Here is a 17478-nt window from a genome sequence, read left to right as displayed (position 1 = left end):
CACAAGATGTCTGCATGTGAAGCCAGATAAGATGTATTCTCCCCAATAGGGGAGAAAAAAAACAAGTAATGTGAAGCAAACTCCTTCTGTATGGCTTTGCAGAAAGGGTCCTGAAGCAACCCTATAGGTCAGCACACAGGAATTCGTTCCCGTAAAAAAAAAAAAAAAATATAAAAGCACATCTGACCCAGCATCCATCTGGCCCAGTATCCTGCGTGCTGAGTGCTTGTGGAAGGAGTGTAGGAAACACGCTGTTCAAGCTCTGAAAGCCATTGGGCTCCCAGAGCTGGAGCTGCATCCCAAAGCTATCATCTTTAAGAGTTACCAGTATACCACCTTCCATGAGTTTTTCTGATTCCTTTGGAAATCAGTTTATACTTCCACCACATAAGGCATGCCCTGGTTTAACTACATGTTGTGTGCCGAAAAAAAAAATAATTATAAAAGCGTCTTTGTCTGGATTGCTTTAAATGCACTTCCCTTTGGCCTAAAGTTTCTGAACTAAAATAGGTTCAGTTATTTTCAGTGCCACCCCTTCACACGGGTGTCTTGTATTTTTTTATCCCTGCTGGAGAGTTGTCTACAGTTGATAGATTCATATGTCTGTTCGCTTGGCATATAAATGAGAGAGACCTTTCCTTCACCATGCTAGTATTTTACTGGCTGAATTCTAAATCCCTTGAATTTGCTCTGTTCCTATGGCTGTTTAGTTTCATATCTAATTTTTCTAATCATAAAAAGTGTCTGTGCTGCCAAAATTAGCCTTCATTTGAATGTTTAGAAATGGGTAGCTGTGCATGTTTTATCCATGTGTCAGCTTGAAAAGCTGCCAGGCTTATCATCCGTGGAGGGGCTTCTGAGTATTTCATACACTTAGGGCTGTATTCTGCTTTCGGGGCCACCAGTGGATATTTTCCTATTGAGTTCAGTGACAGTGGCACTGGGTTAAAAGGAAGCAAAACACTTGCAGATGCTGGAACTGTGCTTTGAAATGAGTGACTTAAAGCCATCAGAAGATCCCTCAAGTCAATCAGTGTTGGCATTTCCTGTTTGTTTTCCCTTCCAGGAGAAGAAGATTTTTCAGATTCCCTGGATGCATGCCGCAAGACACGGGTGGGATGTTGAAAAAGATGCTCCCTTATTTAGAAACTGGGCAATTCACACAGGTATTGGAACTCTCTTTCTGCAGGACAGATTTTCACATCGTTTTCCCTTTTAAAGTTAACATTTTCCTTCTTTCCTGTCTTTGCTTTTACTAACAGAGAGGGTGAATTTAAGCTTGTAGCCTTGTGGGAGGCTAAGTGCTTTTCTCAAGGCCAGCGATACTCTCCAGCTTTATTGAAGTGCCGTAACTGATTTGCATTGAGGAGCACGGTAAAACCTGATTGATTTAAACATTAACAAGATTGGGTTCAGAATTGTCAAGAGTAGAGCACACAGCATTTTTTAGACTTGGGCCTTAGGCTTTCTATGCCTTTCTGTGGATTTGAGCCAGACACAATAAAGGTAAACGCTGTGCAAGCTTTCCCACATTGTTGTGGAGTCACATCTGATCTGCAGTGCCCTGGGTCTTTCTTGAGCAGAAACCGTTCATCGTGTTCTAGAAATGTGTGTGGGAATGAGATCACAGCACTCTTGCAGCCTCAGCTGTTGTTTGAATGCTTTTCTTGAGAACCGAAGGCTGATACCTTGAAGTTAACCTGCGCTGTTATTAATTCGCCTTAGGTTTTCAGTTGCATGTCATGTGTGCCTAACTTTCTTTTCTTGCTTAGGAAAATACCAGTCAGGAGTAGATAAACCCGATCCAAAGACATGGAAGGCAAACTTCCGTTGTGCTATGAACTCCCTGCCTGACATAGAAGAAGTGAAGGACAAAAGTATAAAAAAAGGAAACAATGCCTTCAGGGTGTACCGGATGCTGCCGTTATCTGAAAGACCTTCCAAAAAAGGTAGAGGGGAGAGTTTGTCAGCATGAAAATGGTGTTGGGGGCATCGTTATTATTTTGGGGGTCTGCAAAATACGTCAATTCTGCTGCTGCTGTGAAGCTGGATTTTTTTATCCAGATGTTCCCCAGAACTTACGAACAGCTGGATGAAAAATGGGCTACGTTCAGTTCAGGGAACCAGCCACTTACAGAGAGGATCGTTGAGATGTGATACCCCCAAGCTGATGATGTGTGTAAGAGTTGTGTTAAAGCCAATGGAGTTGTGTTCGGATGCTAGTCCCAGGCCTCCATCAGTCAAGGAAGATGATTAGGGGGATACTAGGGATCAGTGTGCTTAACTCAGTAGAGCTCATTCAGAATCCAGTGGCAAATGTTTTGGTATCTTTTTTTCAAGCAAGGGTAGAAATAAACGGACGGTTTGTTTTGCTGAGTGGGAGCAGTACACTTTCTGCACAGAACATGAAACTGTGAAACCACTTTGTTAGTTATGTAGCTACACTAGGCCACGAAAAGAAAGCCCCCACAGCATGATAATGGTGAAACGGGAAACTATGTTTGCATCCCCAGGTTTAGAGATAGGTCTCCCACCTGCCAGGAGAGCACCTAACCACCAGGTCAATCTCATGAGTATTTGGTTTCTTATGGAATAGAAACATTCACTTCTTCATGGCCTGTTGGGTTCCTTATGGCTTTGTTCTTGGTTTTTGGAGTAGAACGATGGCTTCTTTAGTCCTCTGGTATCCTCTGGCGTCTAGGATATTTGAACAAAAAGTTAACATGCAAACCAAGCACACGGTGTTCCTCTAAAATCCAGTTCAGTTCACCTGTAGCTCAGCTTGCTATTTTCTTAAATTGAGAAGTGAAAGGCACGTCTTCGGTTTAAGGTCAGTGTGGCTGGAAATGACGAGCTCTGGCATTCTGGGGGCAGAATCAGACTGCCAAAGGGAGATCATTCTACAAAATGTAGCGCGGTTGCTTTGGAACTGTTTCCATTCTCTTGTCAATGGTGTGTTTTGTATGTTCCTATTTCCCTGAACCATAGCCTGTCCCATTGCGGTAGGTTCCTCTCGTAGCTGAAAGAACTAGAAAAGTTTGTCGTGAAAGTTGAGATTCCGGGGATGGAGGCTGTAGCAGGAGAGGATTCAGCAGCAAGTCCTATGTGACAAAATAAAACTGACATATTTTGGACCCTGTTTGTTCTCACGTGCCCTTTCTGTGTGGCACATGGTGAGATTTATGTACGAGTGAGCACAGGTGAATTTGCCTGCAGACATTCTGATTCTCAGTGCTGCCTTGTAGTAGGGGGAGGAGAAATTCCTGGGACACGTCCGTGCAAACAGCGGGGTTAGAGCTGAGTTTGCACCAGCCGGCGCGAGCTTCCACAGCAGGGGCTCGTCAGGTCAGAGCAGGGGCTGCAACACTGGGGTCTGCCAAGGCACACCGCGGTTTGGGAGGGTCAGATGCTGTGTGGTTTGCTGGATTCTCAAGTCCAGCATGATTGCATAAAACACTTTTGCGTGAATTATAATATATGTCATCGTCATCCCCAGGTTGCAGTTATTTACAAAAACATTTGTTCAAGTTTATTGTGACCTCTTTTCACATTAAATCGACAATCTCCCTGTTCCTATAGCTACAGTGAGAGTGTCATAAAAGTGATGTTTGGTTTTTTTTCTCCTTTAAGAGTATTTTCCTCCCCCTTGCTTCTTTTTTTAACAGGCCTTGTTCCTTAGTTTGTCACTCTTCCATGTTTTTCACCTTAATTTTTTGACTGCAGTTGCTTTACTCGGTCCCATTGTGGTTCTTTTTTGTAGCCCTTTAAAAAATGAAACACAAGGTGAATTTTTGACTGCCCAGGCCATAAGGGGAGTTTAAAATTAAGCAAAATGCGTTCTTCCTTTCCTAGGAGGTGCTGCCATTTTGAGGCATGTGCTGGGGCTGTTTGTTGGTGATTGATTATAGAAAGTGTAAAAGGATTAACTTGCGGCACGCAGGACTTTTAGAAATCTTCCTTCTTATTGTTGCAGGAAAAAAAACGAAATCCGAGAAGGATGACAAATTGAAACAAATTAAGGTAAGAAGTGGGTGTTTAATAGTGCAAGAGCTTGTGAAAACAATCTGTTGCAAATTTTTGTAATAGCCCCAATAGTATATTGTGGTGGCTATTTGCAGATCTCTCATGCTTGTGGTTTGGTTAAGTAGCTACAGTTACATGGGATGTTTGGTTTCTTTTTTGAAAACGTGAAGGCTGTTAGAGCTGTGACTGACGTCACCAGTTGACACAGCCCTTGTGTTACAATGCCTGGAGGTTGGAAAACTGGCAGCCTCGGCAATACATTTGCCATTTGTTTGTCTGTGTAAGTAGAAATGCAGTAATTATGGAAGGAATGCTTCTGAACAATAGAGCTACTTTTTGAAGCAGTTCTGTGAGTAAGACGTTGGAAATTCATTTTCGTTTAGGCAAGGGGGACAAGTTCTGTCAGAGCTGCAGCTTTTGTCAGTTGCAAGACCTGAGTTGTGAAACTCCTCCATCGCTGCCTGAGATTTCTGCTTGTTCAGAGCACAGACCCAGGCTGACGTTAGCTTTCCGTGCAAGGCATGGTTTTACCTAGCTTTTGCCAAGAGCCTCTGCAAGGTGGTCAGCTCACACCGGCAGGATTTGGTCTGCCTTTGATTTTTTTCACAAATTGCCAAGGTTTCTGACTTGCAGCCTTCAGTAAAGTTGATGTTCTTGGGTTGCAGGTATCAGCCGTGCCTGCAGCAGAAGGGCAGCTCGGTCCCCTGCTGCTCACTGGTGAAGGGCTGAGCCACCCACGCCTGGGCGCAGGTGCTGCACCCTCTGGCCAGGAGATGCTCTGGGCCACGTGAGCCCGGAGGCCTGGGAGAGCTCCACTGAAATGGGGTTTGGTGGGCAGACGCTGTCCTGGCGGTTGTGACGCGTGGAGTTGCGTATCAGAGCACTGCGATTTTCGAATTGTCTTAAAGGAACCACTTTTTAATCATCCTATCTGGATCGTGCAGCCAGTGTGCTTGTTGTAACGTGACTCTGACGGTAGCCAGTGTTCAGAGGGAACCAGTGACCTCCTTTGGTCAGAGCAGAGCAGCATCTTATGCCTGCCAAGCTGGTGGCAGCGCTTGGCCATTCCCCTACTTCATAATCTTTCTTTTAGTCAATATATTGAACGCCTGAAAGGCTGGAGAGGCGCTTGAACAATCTTGGCCTCTCCATTAAGATTAATCTCACAAATAGTTGTTGCTGAGGGAGTCCCGGTGATGCCTGGCAGATGAGTACGTTGGGAGTAGGTGCTGGTGGGGTGATGCTTGCAGCTTTTGGGACAAACTTTCCTCCAGCTCGGTGGCCCTGAGCCGCACAGAAGCGTTAGGCCAGGTGAGGCAGGAGCAGTGGGCTGAGCTGTCTGCGCCTCCAGCACATACACCTACCAGCGTCCCTACTACGAGCGTTCTGTGCTCACCAGCCACCAGCTATGGTGTGGCCACTTAGCTCTTGTAGGCTTTGAGCTGGAGCCAGGCAATATTCCTGTCTGTCCCCCCTTATTCTGACAAATGTGTTAGACGGGCTGTCCTCCAGGTATTCCTAGATTTTAAAACAGATGCTCCTTCCATGCTCTGCTGCTGTTAGACTGACTATTGAATGTTGAAGGCTATAATAGCAGAGAAGGGTGGTGGATGAATTAATGCAAATGCACATTTCTCGGCACTGAAAGCTGCTTATAATTGCTTTGCTCGGCGATGAGAATTCCTGGGATCTGAGTTGCATGGTTTGCATTCAGTGCCTCGCAGTTAGCCTGAAAATTTCTCTTTAGTGGAGGTGAGTGGGAGGCTGCTCCGTGATCTGCCTGGTAGCTGCAATGGGGTAACAGCAGCAGAGGAAGAAGCTGTGGACCCAAGTGCAGGTCTGCGAGGGGATTTCAGCACAGCAGGAGTCTCGCATTGAGCTGCCCGCCGTTGCCACTGCTGGACCCTGTGGGCACCCACCGTGGGTGGGGGTGAAGAGCCCTGCCAGACCTTGCTGAGCTTGAGCAGGTTGCTCAGGGCACTCACTGCGTGTCCCGGTGGATTTGGCAGACTTCAGCAAATCCCTGCTCCATGTTAGGCAAGGGGAGGCTGTGAGCAGGCCTTCCATCTTGCAGGTAGGTCTCCTACTACTGGACTTTTGGGCAAACAGGGTCTTTCCACTAAAAAAAAGAGTTCTCAGCAATGGGAATAAGCTGTAAGTGTCTGAGTAGCCCAAATAAAAATAGGCTTTTTCCTTTGAAGCAAAGGATTGAACTGCCTGCCTGAGGCTTCATTTCTACATTATGCTAAATGTATCCTTTTGACTGTGCATGCAGCTCCCTGTTGAGACTTTTTAAAAACCTAAGTGACACCTTGCATTTAGCGTTGGCTAGATGTCTGGACTGAAGATTTAGGTGATTTAACACCAGCTGCGCCAGTGTCTGAGTCCCCTTGCGGGTCTGGCACCATCACCCAAGTTCCCAGATGCATGTTTGTTTCTGCAGCTTGAAAAGGAGCTTCTCTGTACCAAAGCCTCAGTAAAGCTGAGCGAGGTGCTGCGTGTGCAGAGGTCCCACGAGGACTGCGGTGTTTGCTGGGGCATTGAGCAACACCAGGGGCTCAGGGCTTCGGTGTACAGCCCTAACCTGTCTCTGCAGTCATGATCCTCAGCGGATCAGCAGCAGCTAATTTTATCTTTTTTGGCTCTCCAGGTCTTCGACCTCCGGGTTGAAACAACCCGTGCAGCTCATCAAAGACCTAATTGCCATTAACATTAACTTTGCACCCTTCTGATGGGCAGAGGGGCCTTGGGGGCAGGGCGCGTGTCTGTTTTGCTTAATGGCTGGGAAGGTGCAGGCTTGTGTCAAAGCGACAGCTCTTTTTTAAGAGGATCGCGATACAGCGTGTGGGATCCTGGAAAGGACCTGTTGCACTGTCCCCAGTTTTTTGTCTCCGTGATACCAGTTCGTTCAGTTTGTACCGTGAAGGGCTGGCCCCACAAGTCTTGAGGCTTACATTTACCCTGCCCTTGCCAAAATGCTTTCGAGCAGTGAAAATGAGCTTTTGCACCTCTCTGCTGCAGATGTCTCTGGTTAGCAGTGAGGTAGAACTTGCCTTGCAGGGCTGGCACGGCCAGCCCGGAGTAAGAGCAGAGGACTTTAGACTTTGTAACTGATAATAACCCTGTAAGGGAGCCAGTACCAGGGAGGAGGTTGGACCTGTCGATAATCCTTTAAATGTGTTTATAGCTTTTTTTAAAGAAATCCTGAGCTTACGGAATTAAACTTTTTGGTGTCTGTTCTGAAGGGAGGTTTTTAGGTTCCCACTTGAGTGTGCCAGACCTACAGAGGTGTATCTTGTCTACGTAGAACGGGTGGTGTTTTCCCAAAGCTCTTGCCCTGTGGTAATGTTTATGATGTGATCTAAAAATCTGTATGTCGTGTAAACACTTCGGTTTGGTTTCGGGCTTGCTGCAGAGAAAAATTAAAGCTAGATTTTAGTAATTGCTGTACAGAAGCTAAGGCTTCCTTTCAGAGCGTGCTAAGAGATACAGCGTGTTTGGAAGGCAATTATTAAGTAGACTACCGTTCTAAAGCAAGGTTTCTTCCTTGTTTGTTCCAAATGTTAATCTCCTGTAGTAAATCGCACACTAATTTCTCGCTCTCTGAAGTCTCACTCTAAATGGAAAATAAAAAAATAGCTTACATTTCAAAGCAGGTTTGGAAATGGAGTAGACTGGCTTCTTCTCAGAGAACCAAAATACTTGTTCAAAGTATTCAGTTCCAGGACCGTGTCTAGCAGAGAGCAGGGAGTATATGGCAGGCAGAAGTGATACAATTTGTTACCATCTCAGAACAAAAAGATGAACTGAGTCCAGCCTCCTAAAATAAATCAAACCTGACCCAACTGTACTGTTTTCATTCTAGCAAGAGCCAGTTGAATCATCTTTTGGAATTAATGGGCTAAATGATGTCACTTCTGACTATTTCCTGTCCTCCAGTATAAAAAATGAAGTTGACAGTACAGTGAACTTTGTAGGTAAGTACTCCTATGCTTTTCTTATATGCTAAGCGTACAGGTGACTTCGAAAACCTTTTGACTGTGTCAAACTCAGCTTTCCATCATCATTCTGTGCTTTGGAGGTCACCACGGTTGCAGGCAGGTCGACCCATTTTTCACTAGCCCAAGCCACATGAGGTCCTGGTTGCAGGTCAGCCCCACCACCTCGCAGAGACACGTGAGCAGCACTGTGGCGGTGTGGTGGTTCCCCTGAGAGTAAAGCACTTGCAGACGTGCCCAGGTGGCTTTTCCTGACATGAACTTACTCCACAGGGTAGTCCTCAGCTATGAAGAGACTGTAGCCAGTGTGATGTGGGAGTTAAACTGCAGCCGGATGAGTTTCCCATTGCTCAAAGCAGAGGCTGATGCAGCATACTGTTTTACTTGGGACTTCAAACCTGCAGATGAAATGGAGGAACTTGATTCTTTTTACTGGTGTCTCAGTAGCAGAGTTAGTTCTTAACATCACTGAGCTAACAAGGACCTGCAAAGACTGCATTTAGAAACTGGTGTATTAAGAATTAGCTGTCATCTCAGCACGTGAATAATTGGTTCTCAGTGGAATAATTGGGCTGGGTTTTGACAGCTCTTTTTTGGCTGAGGTTGTCATTGCAGCGAGGGCTCCTAGAAATGCGACCCATATACCATTTTGTCTAGAATTATACTTTTGTATGTGACAAGTCTTTGAAAGGTATGTTGGTCTTCTGCTTGGAGAGATGGCAGAAATTATGTGCAGTGAGTGTTTTCGATCCCCATTTCTTAGGCTGCAGGGCTTTGCATAGTCTTTCCCCCTCAAGTACTTCTGTGGCTGAGGACCTTGTGAGTAGTTTTCTTCTCTATGGCAGTTCATTTAATCAAGTTTTGCTTTGTAAGAGTGTCAGAATGTGATTGATGCTCCTATGGTTACAGAGAGTTTTATAACTTGAAGGCATAGCACTGCAGTGCTGTCAGTGCTTCCTATTTACTGACTGACTCATAACCAAATCTGAAACACCCCAAGGCCAATATGCAGTTCCAGGGAAGAAGCTTTATACACCTTTGCTTTATTTTGCAGTCTTAAAGTCAAATAGAGATCAATTAACTTTGGAATGTACTTGGTGTTCCCCAAAATCCACTAACATCAGAGAGAGTCATTTTGCTGCAGACGTCTCAGTTCTCTACAGTACAGTGTTATCCTGAACTCCTGTTTGATTTTATGATGAAGGCGTGTTGCACCTTAGATCTCAGTAATTCACAGGACAGGACCCATAGTGGCAACATCTAAGAATGGTCAAAGGTCCGCTGTGGAAATCAAGCAAGAGGTTCAGAGGGACAGAACTGAATTTGCACCTTAAGGGCTTTCATTTTCCTGTGGACTCAGAACCCATTTTCAGAGGTAGGACAGCAAGGCTTGGGTGGGTAACTTCATCCAGTGTTGTTTAATTAATGGCTCGTGAAGCGTGCTGCTTATCCAGACTGGAGAGAGAAATCCTTATTTAGGACTGCAAGCAGGATTTTAATGTAAACAGGGGGAAAAGGGCAAAATAGATCTGCTCTGCAGAAAGGAGGGAAGTCAGCTGGAGGGGTTGAAAGACAAACAACACCTGCAGTGTTTCTGACATACATGAAGCTCACGGGAACTTGTGGCATCTTGCCCAAGAGAGCAGTAATTTTTGCTGTGCAAGTTCTCTCTCAGGGGTGGATAAGAATTCATCAGGTATTGAGGAGAAAGATAAAACAGTGCAGATGGCCTGCTCATACACTGACAAGGTTGCACAATGTTGGTTTCTCCCAGATAAAAATTAACTCTGTGTGCGTGTGCTCTTGCCTCCCGTACTCCACTCGGTAAAAAGTTGGCTGTTTCACAACCAGGAAAGGTGAAACACAATGGAGGTTAAATATCTGGAACAAAATCGTAGTAATTGTAGTGATTCAACTCAGAAAAAAACCCCAAACTATCCAGTATGTATCTAATTTTCTTTATGCTGGGAATTGTCTCATAAAATACACATCTAGGTTTGGGGGATTTTCCAGTGATTACCTGGCACTTCACAAAGCAAAATGATACGCAGCTTTTCCCTGGGAGAAAAACCCGTCGCTTTTCTTTTTCAAAAAGTCCTGTTCTAGCCTTGTCTGAACACAGAAGGCAGGAGTGGATTGTGTGTATATACATGTGCATTCATATATATTTATCTTAGTTCGTTCAGGAATAGATACTATCTTTTGCTTTTTTAAAAATTAATAATCAGAGTACTTAAGTCTCTTAACAGAAGAATTTCTACTCTGTTTCATTGCCTACATGTTTTTCCCGTGATGGGTCTAGAAAATGTGCTGTCTGAATTTCTAAGAACACAGCACCACGTTTGTACAGAATTTGTCTGTATGAAGATCGTTCCTTTTGAAGCTTTATGTTCCAGTGAAAGAATATCTATAGTCCTTCCCTTTCTCTTGGACATCTGTGGGTTCAGGTTAGCCATGCTTCTGAGACGGCTCTAACCCCATGTGCTCTTCTGATCTAGCTAGTGGCTTTCAGCTTCACGCTGGATTAATGCAGTTGTCATGTGTTCATACTGCTGAGATCGACAGGGGAGTTGTACAGGACAGAGGGATTTGTCTAAAGCAGCTCCGAGAAGTGAGATTCTGGCTTTCACCATACTTTTGTTTTGCTCAGTAGCTTCGTGGTACCTCGTTTTATTGCCCTGTTTCAGAAGGGTGTTGTGTAGCACAGATGTCTGCAAAGCATTTCAGGACACTTGCAGAGCATCCGTGGTGCCTTCGTTTCGTAGAAATAAATAATGTTCCTTTGGCATTAAATATCACGTACCTGGGGGAATAGGAAAACCCTCTGGTAATAACGAGCCAGACTGTAGCTTTCTGTCACAGACCACGGGAGTTCCGGACTACAGGTGCAACTCTTGTTTTTCAACATACCATCACTGGCATTGCAAGGATCAGTGAGAATAAACGTCTAACTGGAGAAGTAATTTTCACAAATTCATGTCATGTATACATCAAGAGTCCCACCATGTTTTACATGACCATATTTATGACGTGGCCGTATTTTTGCATGCCAGTTCTGGTCTTCTGGTGCATAATTTACATGAGAGCATCCAGAGGCTGGGGAATGTTGGTAGCTTGCTCGGTGAGGACGCTTTCCCAGGTTAGGAGAGATCACGGTGGTACATATGTCCTGGTGAGACCATGTTTCTGGGTGGAGGAGGAGTGTAGCCGTAGTCTTGCCTGGGAAAGCCTTTGGACAGGTGGTGTGTCAAGGAGGGCTCAAGGATGTTACGTGTGAGAGCCAGGGGAGAGGTGAGCACTTTCAGTCATCACAAGTGGGGGGAAAAAACATCTCTGAAGGTGATGGAAACTAAATAAATTGCACAGGTTTCCTTTCGAAGTCCCATTGAAAGCAGGTGGCGGGCATGGAAGAAAGTGCCAAGATAGTACTGGAGCAGCCTCCAAGGACAGGCTTTCAGAGACCCAGTGGGGTTGCGGTGTTACGAGTAATCCATTCTTTATTTCTAACCCCAAGTTGTAGGACAGCCGCACCTTGACGGCAGCAGCGAGGAGCAGGTGATAGTTGCCAATCCGCCTGATGTTTGCCAGGTAGTGGAGGTGACAACAGAAAGTGATGAGCAGCCCCTCAACATGAGCCACCTGTACCCCCTACAGATCTCCCCTGTCTCGTCCTATGCAGGTAAGTATCCTGGCATTTCTTTACACTCATTTTTTGGGGGGGAAAGTTTGGAAGGCAGTGGGAGAAAGGGGACTCTTACAGGGTAGCTGGCGACGATCCAGAAATGACTGTTTGGCTGCCTTCTGCGTTTTTAATGAAACTCAAAAACTTGCAGTCCTCCATTCATTTCACCTTGGGAAACAACTTGGCAGATCCGAGGTTGGAAATGTAAGCCGCAGATTTTAGCCTGTGACTAGTGGAAAAAGAACCTCTTTAGATGTAACGCAGAGAAGTCTTTTCGTCTTTCGTTAGCGGGGTTTTTTCAGTGGTACAATACACCTCTGAAATACGGTGTGTTGTCCTTGCCCTCTGACTTAGTAAAGATAAAAGGTCCCTGCTATGTTTCCTCAGTGCTTAGCACAGTGGGCACGGAGTGCCAGGGGCTGTGCTAACGGTATAGAATGCTGAGAGCCCTGGGGGAGTGAATCTGCCTTGTTACAAATAGCCTGCAGACGAGAACAGCCGTGTAGTAACCGGTAACAAGTGGTCCTGCAAGCAGCAGAGCTGCAGACATCTGGCTTCCAATGTGTGCCTTCCGTCTGGATTCTCTGATATCCAGAAAGGGCGAGATAACAAGCTTTTCCCCAAGTCAGGGTGCTAATGGTTTCGCTTTTTTCTCTGGCCGCTTATTTTTGTAAAACTGGTAGGAAGTTAAGAGTCTTTGCACTCATTTATCCCTTGAATATTCAAGTCTGACAATATGGTCAGAAGTCGTTAGGGAGAAAAGACGCAAATGCAGATGTGGGCACACTGTATGCTCACTGCAACTAGATAAGCCTTATTTCTGTAGGAAGCAGGGCAAAGCCACATTTGAAAGCAGAAAAAGTTTCAGATCCAACCTGTCCTTCCTTTTTTAACATGATGCTAACTTGCAAGCCTCAGGAGACTGGGTAGAAACACAAATGTCATCTTTTTAGGCAAACTGAGGCATTAGTTGATCCCCAAGCAATTTATTATTTCAAACATGGTTTTGTCTTTGACTCATTAGACTGAAATTACTTCCAGACACACACGTTTTTATAAAATACGTATTTAGTAAATTTTATCTTTGGGTCTGGGTGAATAGCATGATGTTCATTTGAATAGCCTCCAGCGTTAGTCTCACAGATGTTGATAAACGATGATGCTTTCCACTGTGTTTGGTCTGTAACGGCCAAAGCATTTAAAAGGGTTTTGCAAAGCATAAGGCAGGGGGACGAGGGTGCTTTAACTTATTAGCAGCTGGGAGATGGGACCTTTGAAACATTTGTCCTCTTTCCAAATGCTTCTTGCAAAACTTTTCCCATCTATGTGAACATGACAATGATGCTTTCTTTAAAGGCTCAGCTACAGGATCTAAGTTGTTGGAACGCAAACAAAAGTCACTGTCTTGGTCTGGAAGTCATGGTGGTTGCTTGGGCTGGGACAGTACAAAGGTGTGGTCTGGTGACAGGAGAACCACTCTGACACGAGCAATTCGTGAGCTACCTCCCTTAAAGTCAGTGCAACAAGCCTGCATAAGGAAATAAGGCATGGCTGAAGTACTTCTGCTACCCCCTTACGTTGTCTTAGTATCCTGGTGGCCTTCAGCTGTCTTAACTTAAACCAGGACCTGCTAGTCCATAACTCAGATGACGCAGAGATGATTTCATGCCTTTGAATGCATCCCAAGGAAGCTCTTGATGATCGTGGTTACTTTAGCTAGAGGTCAGCAAGAAGTGGAGTACTGCAAGGGCCTGTCCTGGGACAAGTCCTATTTAATGTGCCAATGAGCAGAAGTGTTGGAATCCGCAGTCGCAAAGTATACAGGTGACACGAGGTGGGGGACACCAGCTGATCTGCTTGAGGGCAGGGCACCGTCCGGAGACGCCCGGAGAGGCTGCAGGAATGGGCCAGCAGGAACCTTAAAAAAAATTGGGCGAATACAGATGCCAAGCCCTGTGCCTGGGAAAGAGGAGCCCCCTGCGGCGTTGGAAGCTGGGGCTGGTGGGACGGGGAGCAGCTCTGCAGAAAGGTGGGTGGGCAGTCAGCTGAACATGAGACAGCAGAGCACCCTGGGCGCAGAGAAGGCTTTCAGCAGCATGGCCAGTAGGTCTAGGGAGGTGATTATCCCCCTCTTCTCAGCACTAGTTATACTACTTCTGGAGTGTTGGGTCCAGTCTTCTGAGTTCCCTCAGTCCAAGAAAGATGCGAACAAATGGGAGCCAAGCGCAGGGAAGGGCTACCAGGATGGTCAAGGGCTGGAGGTCTCACTCTGTGAGGAGATACTGAGGGACCGGGGCTTGTTCAGCCTGGAGAAGAGATGGTTTGGAGGACCTTATAGCAGCCTGCCCCTACATGCAGGGATGTTACTGGGAAGGCAGAGCCAGGCTCTTCCCAGTGGTGTGTGGCAGGAGGATGGGTAACCGTAGACGTAAATTGAAACAAGAGAACTTGGTCCAGCTGGATATAAGGAAAACATGTCACCTTTTGCACCACAAGGACAGTCAGGCAGTGGAGCAGGGTGCCCAGAAACCTTTCACTGTCTCCATCCTCAAATGTTTTCAAGACCTGACTCAGACCCTGAGTAACCTGATGAAGTCCTGTAGCTGGCCTGGCTTTGAGCACAAGGTTGGGCTGTAGACCTCCTGAGGTTCCTTCTAGCCCGAATTGTTCTATGAACCTCTTTTTTGAGTTTTTTTTGTGTTGGTTTGTGTTTTTTTTTTAAAGCATGGATTTGCCCTTGAGGCAGGAGTGAGGACAGGGGTCTGTGTTTTGTTAGAACCCTGAAACTTGTAGGACATTCTTGTGACTAATCATGCCTTTGCCTTGCTCCACGCAGACCTGGACAGGAGAACCACAGGAGCCCTGGCTCGGTGCTCATGGGTTTGCTGGGTAGAGCTGTCAGCTCTGTCAGGTGCTACCACTCACTGAATGGCAGGAAAGAATACGACCGTAGCAGCTGTGCAGGAACAGTTAGTTTAGTTTTTCTGTAACAAAAACAAAAAGTAGCCTGAAGGTATCAGCTGTCCTACATAAATCTGTTTTATTTCAAAAACACCTCTAGTTCCTTTCTGAGGTTACTCAGGCAAATGATGTGAGTGGCCTTTGTGAGTTTTCTCATATTTCCACTGACATCTATGAAATCCTTTTTTTTTTTTTTTTTTTCTTTTTCGGTACCAAGGCTGTTGTCAGCCTCCTCTTGTGTTTGACAGTGATTCAAATAACCTTCTTGATTGAAATAACCTCTCTAACTTTCCATGCCTGAGTGGCTAGCTTTCCTGGCTTTGCTAACTATAGTGCTATCTCTTGCTCAGCATTTTGTTATGTATAAACACCAAGGATGGATTCCTTTTCAGCTGCATCATTCTTTTTTTGTTGCCACATGTTTCTTCATGTCAAGGAATATCTGTTTCTTGTCTCTGTCTGGATTCCTCCTATTGATTCTATCTCCAGGGCCATTTCTCCTTTGCACAGACTAATTTCTGCCTCTCCTCTTTGCAAGTATGGCTTAATTAGCCAGCTTAATTACGTTGGTGCATCTCTCTTTACCTGGGCCGGTGAATGGGAAGCCCTGCAGAGTGTTAACTTCACAGGGCTTTGCAGTTAGATTTAACGTTTCAGACTGCTCCTCTGCGTACTGCACACGGAGGCAGACTGGTGCAGGGGAGCTGCTGGCTGTGGCAGTGGTCTGGAGCAGCTCATCTCCCTGCTTCCTTGCTTCAGAAGAACTTTGGGTGCAGTTTAGATCCTGGGGTGTGAGAGAGCAATTCAAACCATTGGTTTACAGCGCTCTGCCTAGACCTGATGCTTAGCTGAGCCTTGAAAGAAAGGCAAGGAGCTGCCAGTCTCTCTGAACACGTGCAGGAGCATGATCCATGAGGCACAGTCCGTGCACCCTTAGCACTCATGTTATGTCCAGTGCACAGCACGAGGTTGCTCCCTGTGAAGGCAGGATCACGGTTTATGGTCACAGGGGTGCAGGGTGTGTGCGAGGCAGTCTGCATGGGCTAAAAAATGGGTAACAGAGCAGAGAGTGGAGAATGGGACTTGAGAGCTCCCTTGCCTGCTACAGTAACTCATCACATCATTCTTTCAACCTTGTAATTTCTTTGTTCCCCTTGGCTTAGGGCACGGATGAGTCCTATGTGCACAGCCCCAGTGGGGAGGGGGTGGAGAAAGACCTCTTCCAAATGCTCTTAGGGTTTTCCTCCCAGGAAGCAGGACGCAGTGGTTCAAAACCCCATGAGCTGAAGGGAACCTGCAATCCAGGCCTCCGCTTTTCTGGATGAGGGTCTGTGCACTGGGCGGCTGTGCCAGAGGCAGCAGCCATCACTGCAGACTGGTTCTGAAAAGAGGGGTTTGTGCCCTGTCTCAGATGTATCTGGGGCACAGCGCTCTCAGCCAGCCCATGGGCCAGGAACCTGACCCTCGGACACCGGGAGACCTGTGTCCAGACCCACGTGGGCTTGAAAATATAAGCAAAACTTCTGGATTTCTGCAGGGGAGTGATGCAGCTGCAGGAGGATGGCCATCCTGTTGGAGCTGTGGCCTTGTTGTTTGCACTCGGGTTGAAGTGACGAGGGTGAGGGAGGCTGTGTCTGGCAGGGGGAGGTGGTGGGGCTGAAGGTAGTAGCGTTTCTACTTGCTCAAGTGGTGGGTGAAGGGTTGAGAAATAGGCTAGGGTGGAGGCTGGGCACGAGTGGCAAAAGCAAAACAAGAGCAAAGTGTCACAACAGTAATGAAGTGCCAGAAGTGAGAACAAGCCCCTGGGGCAGCAGGCTGAGATAACAGTTCCTGAAACAGAAACACCCTTACCTCCTCTTCGGTGGAGTTGTTGCTGGTTTTGCAGGGAGAATAAAAATGTGAATTTGGACAGAACTTTGTCCTTTGCCAGGCCTGGAGCTGCCAAGAGAGGGCAAAGGAGCGGGGGCATCCCCCGCTTGCAAGAGGCTGTTCCCTCTGCCCAGGAAGCTCAGATCTGCCTCTTCCCTTTCCACTGCTGTCTTTGCCAGGGCATAGCCACGTTAACTGTGATAACCGTGTGAATTTACCCCAGTTGTTCAGTGCAGCTGTGCTGTCTAGCCCTCGGATTGCTGTTGCTGCAGTGGGGTGTCCGTGCTTCTTCATTGTTTTCTGGTGGTTTGGCTTGACTCTGTTTACTTAACACTTGTTGGTAGTGTGTCAGGCCTTTTGAGCTGGATTTTGCCACTGTAGGTTGAGTAGCGTGAGTTTCACTTTTGTTTGTTTTGTTTGACAGAAAGTGAAACAACCGACAGTGTTCCAAGTGATGAAGAAAATGCAGAGGTAAGTGTTTGCTGGGTTTTTACGCTTTGGAGCAAGGTCTGAAGAGCAACGTGCTGAGATACTCTTCCCCTTTCTCCATTTGCAACTCTGTCTACCAATGGAGTATTCATTTTAATAATAGCTGGGGGAGAAAAACAAACCAGGAAGGTTCAAGGGAGAGCCATTTGGATGGTTGTTGCAGAGTGAATATCCGAATATCCTTACAAGTTCTTTCCTCCTCACCTGTCCAAACTGCAAGGAGATTAATTTGCATTGTAAGATGTTCTGGATCAACAGTGCCAGCTAGTTTGTTAATACTGTGCATTGACGTTGCTGGGTAGTGAGTATTTCATCTTGGTTGAAAGCACGCTTGCTTTGTTTTCCTTAAATGGCACCTGAATTCATACAATTGGAGGAAATGCTTACATGTGTGATAGAAATACAACTTGAATCTTTGAGGTATGTGAGGCAAAAAATTTTCCCAAGCAGTCAGTT

General features: G+C 46.1%; 1 protein-coding gene across 4 annotated transcripts in view; it reads left to right on the top strand.

Annotated features, from left to right (window-relative positions):
- The window catches only part of IRF2 (interferon regulatory factor 2), a 43346-nt gene that overhangs the window by 23542 nt on the left and 2326 nt on the right, over positions 1 to 17478 (top strand). For all 4 annotated transcript variants that reach the window (XM_080375496.1, XM_080375499.1, XM_080375498.1 and 1 more), the window contains exons 4-9: positions 1067 to 1166; positions 1773 to 1949; positions 3974 to 4020; positions 7889 to 8000; positions 11536 to 11700; positions 16958 to 17004. In XM_080375496.1, coding sequence (XP_080231622.1) covers positions 1067 to 1166; positions 1773 to 1949; positions 3974 to 4020; positions 7889 to 8000; positions 11536 to 11700; positions 16958 to 17004 — 648 coding nt within the window. The remainder of the gene's footprint in view (positions 1 to 1066; positions 1167 to 1772; positions 1950 to 3973; positions 4021 to 7888; positions 8001 to 11535; positions 11701 to 16957; positions 17005 to 17478) is intronic.

Source organism: Falco punctatus (genome assembly GCF_963210335.1).
Source record: "Falco punctatus genome assembly, chromosome: 1".
Classification (NCBI taxonomy): Eukaryota; Metazoa; Chordata; class Aves; order Falconiformes; family Falconidae; genus Falco; species Falco punctatus.
This window is presented reverse-complemented; position numbering and strand designations above follow the sequence as displayed.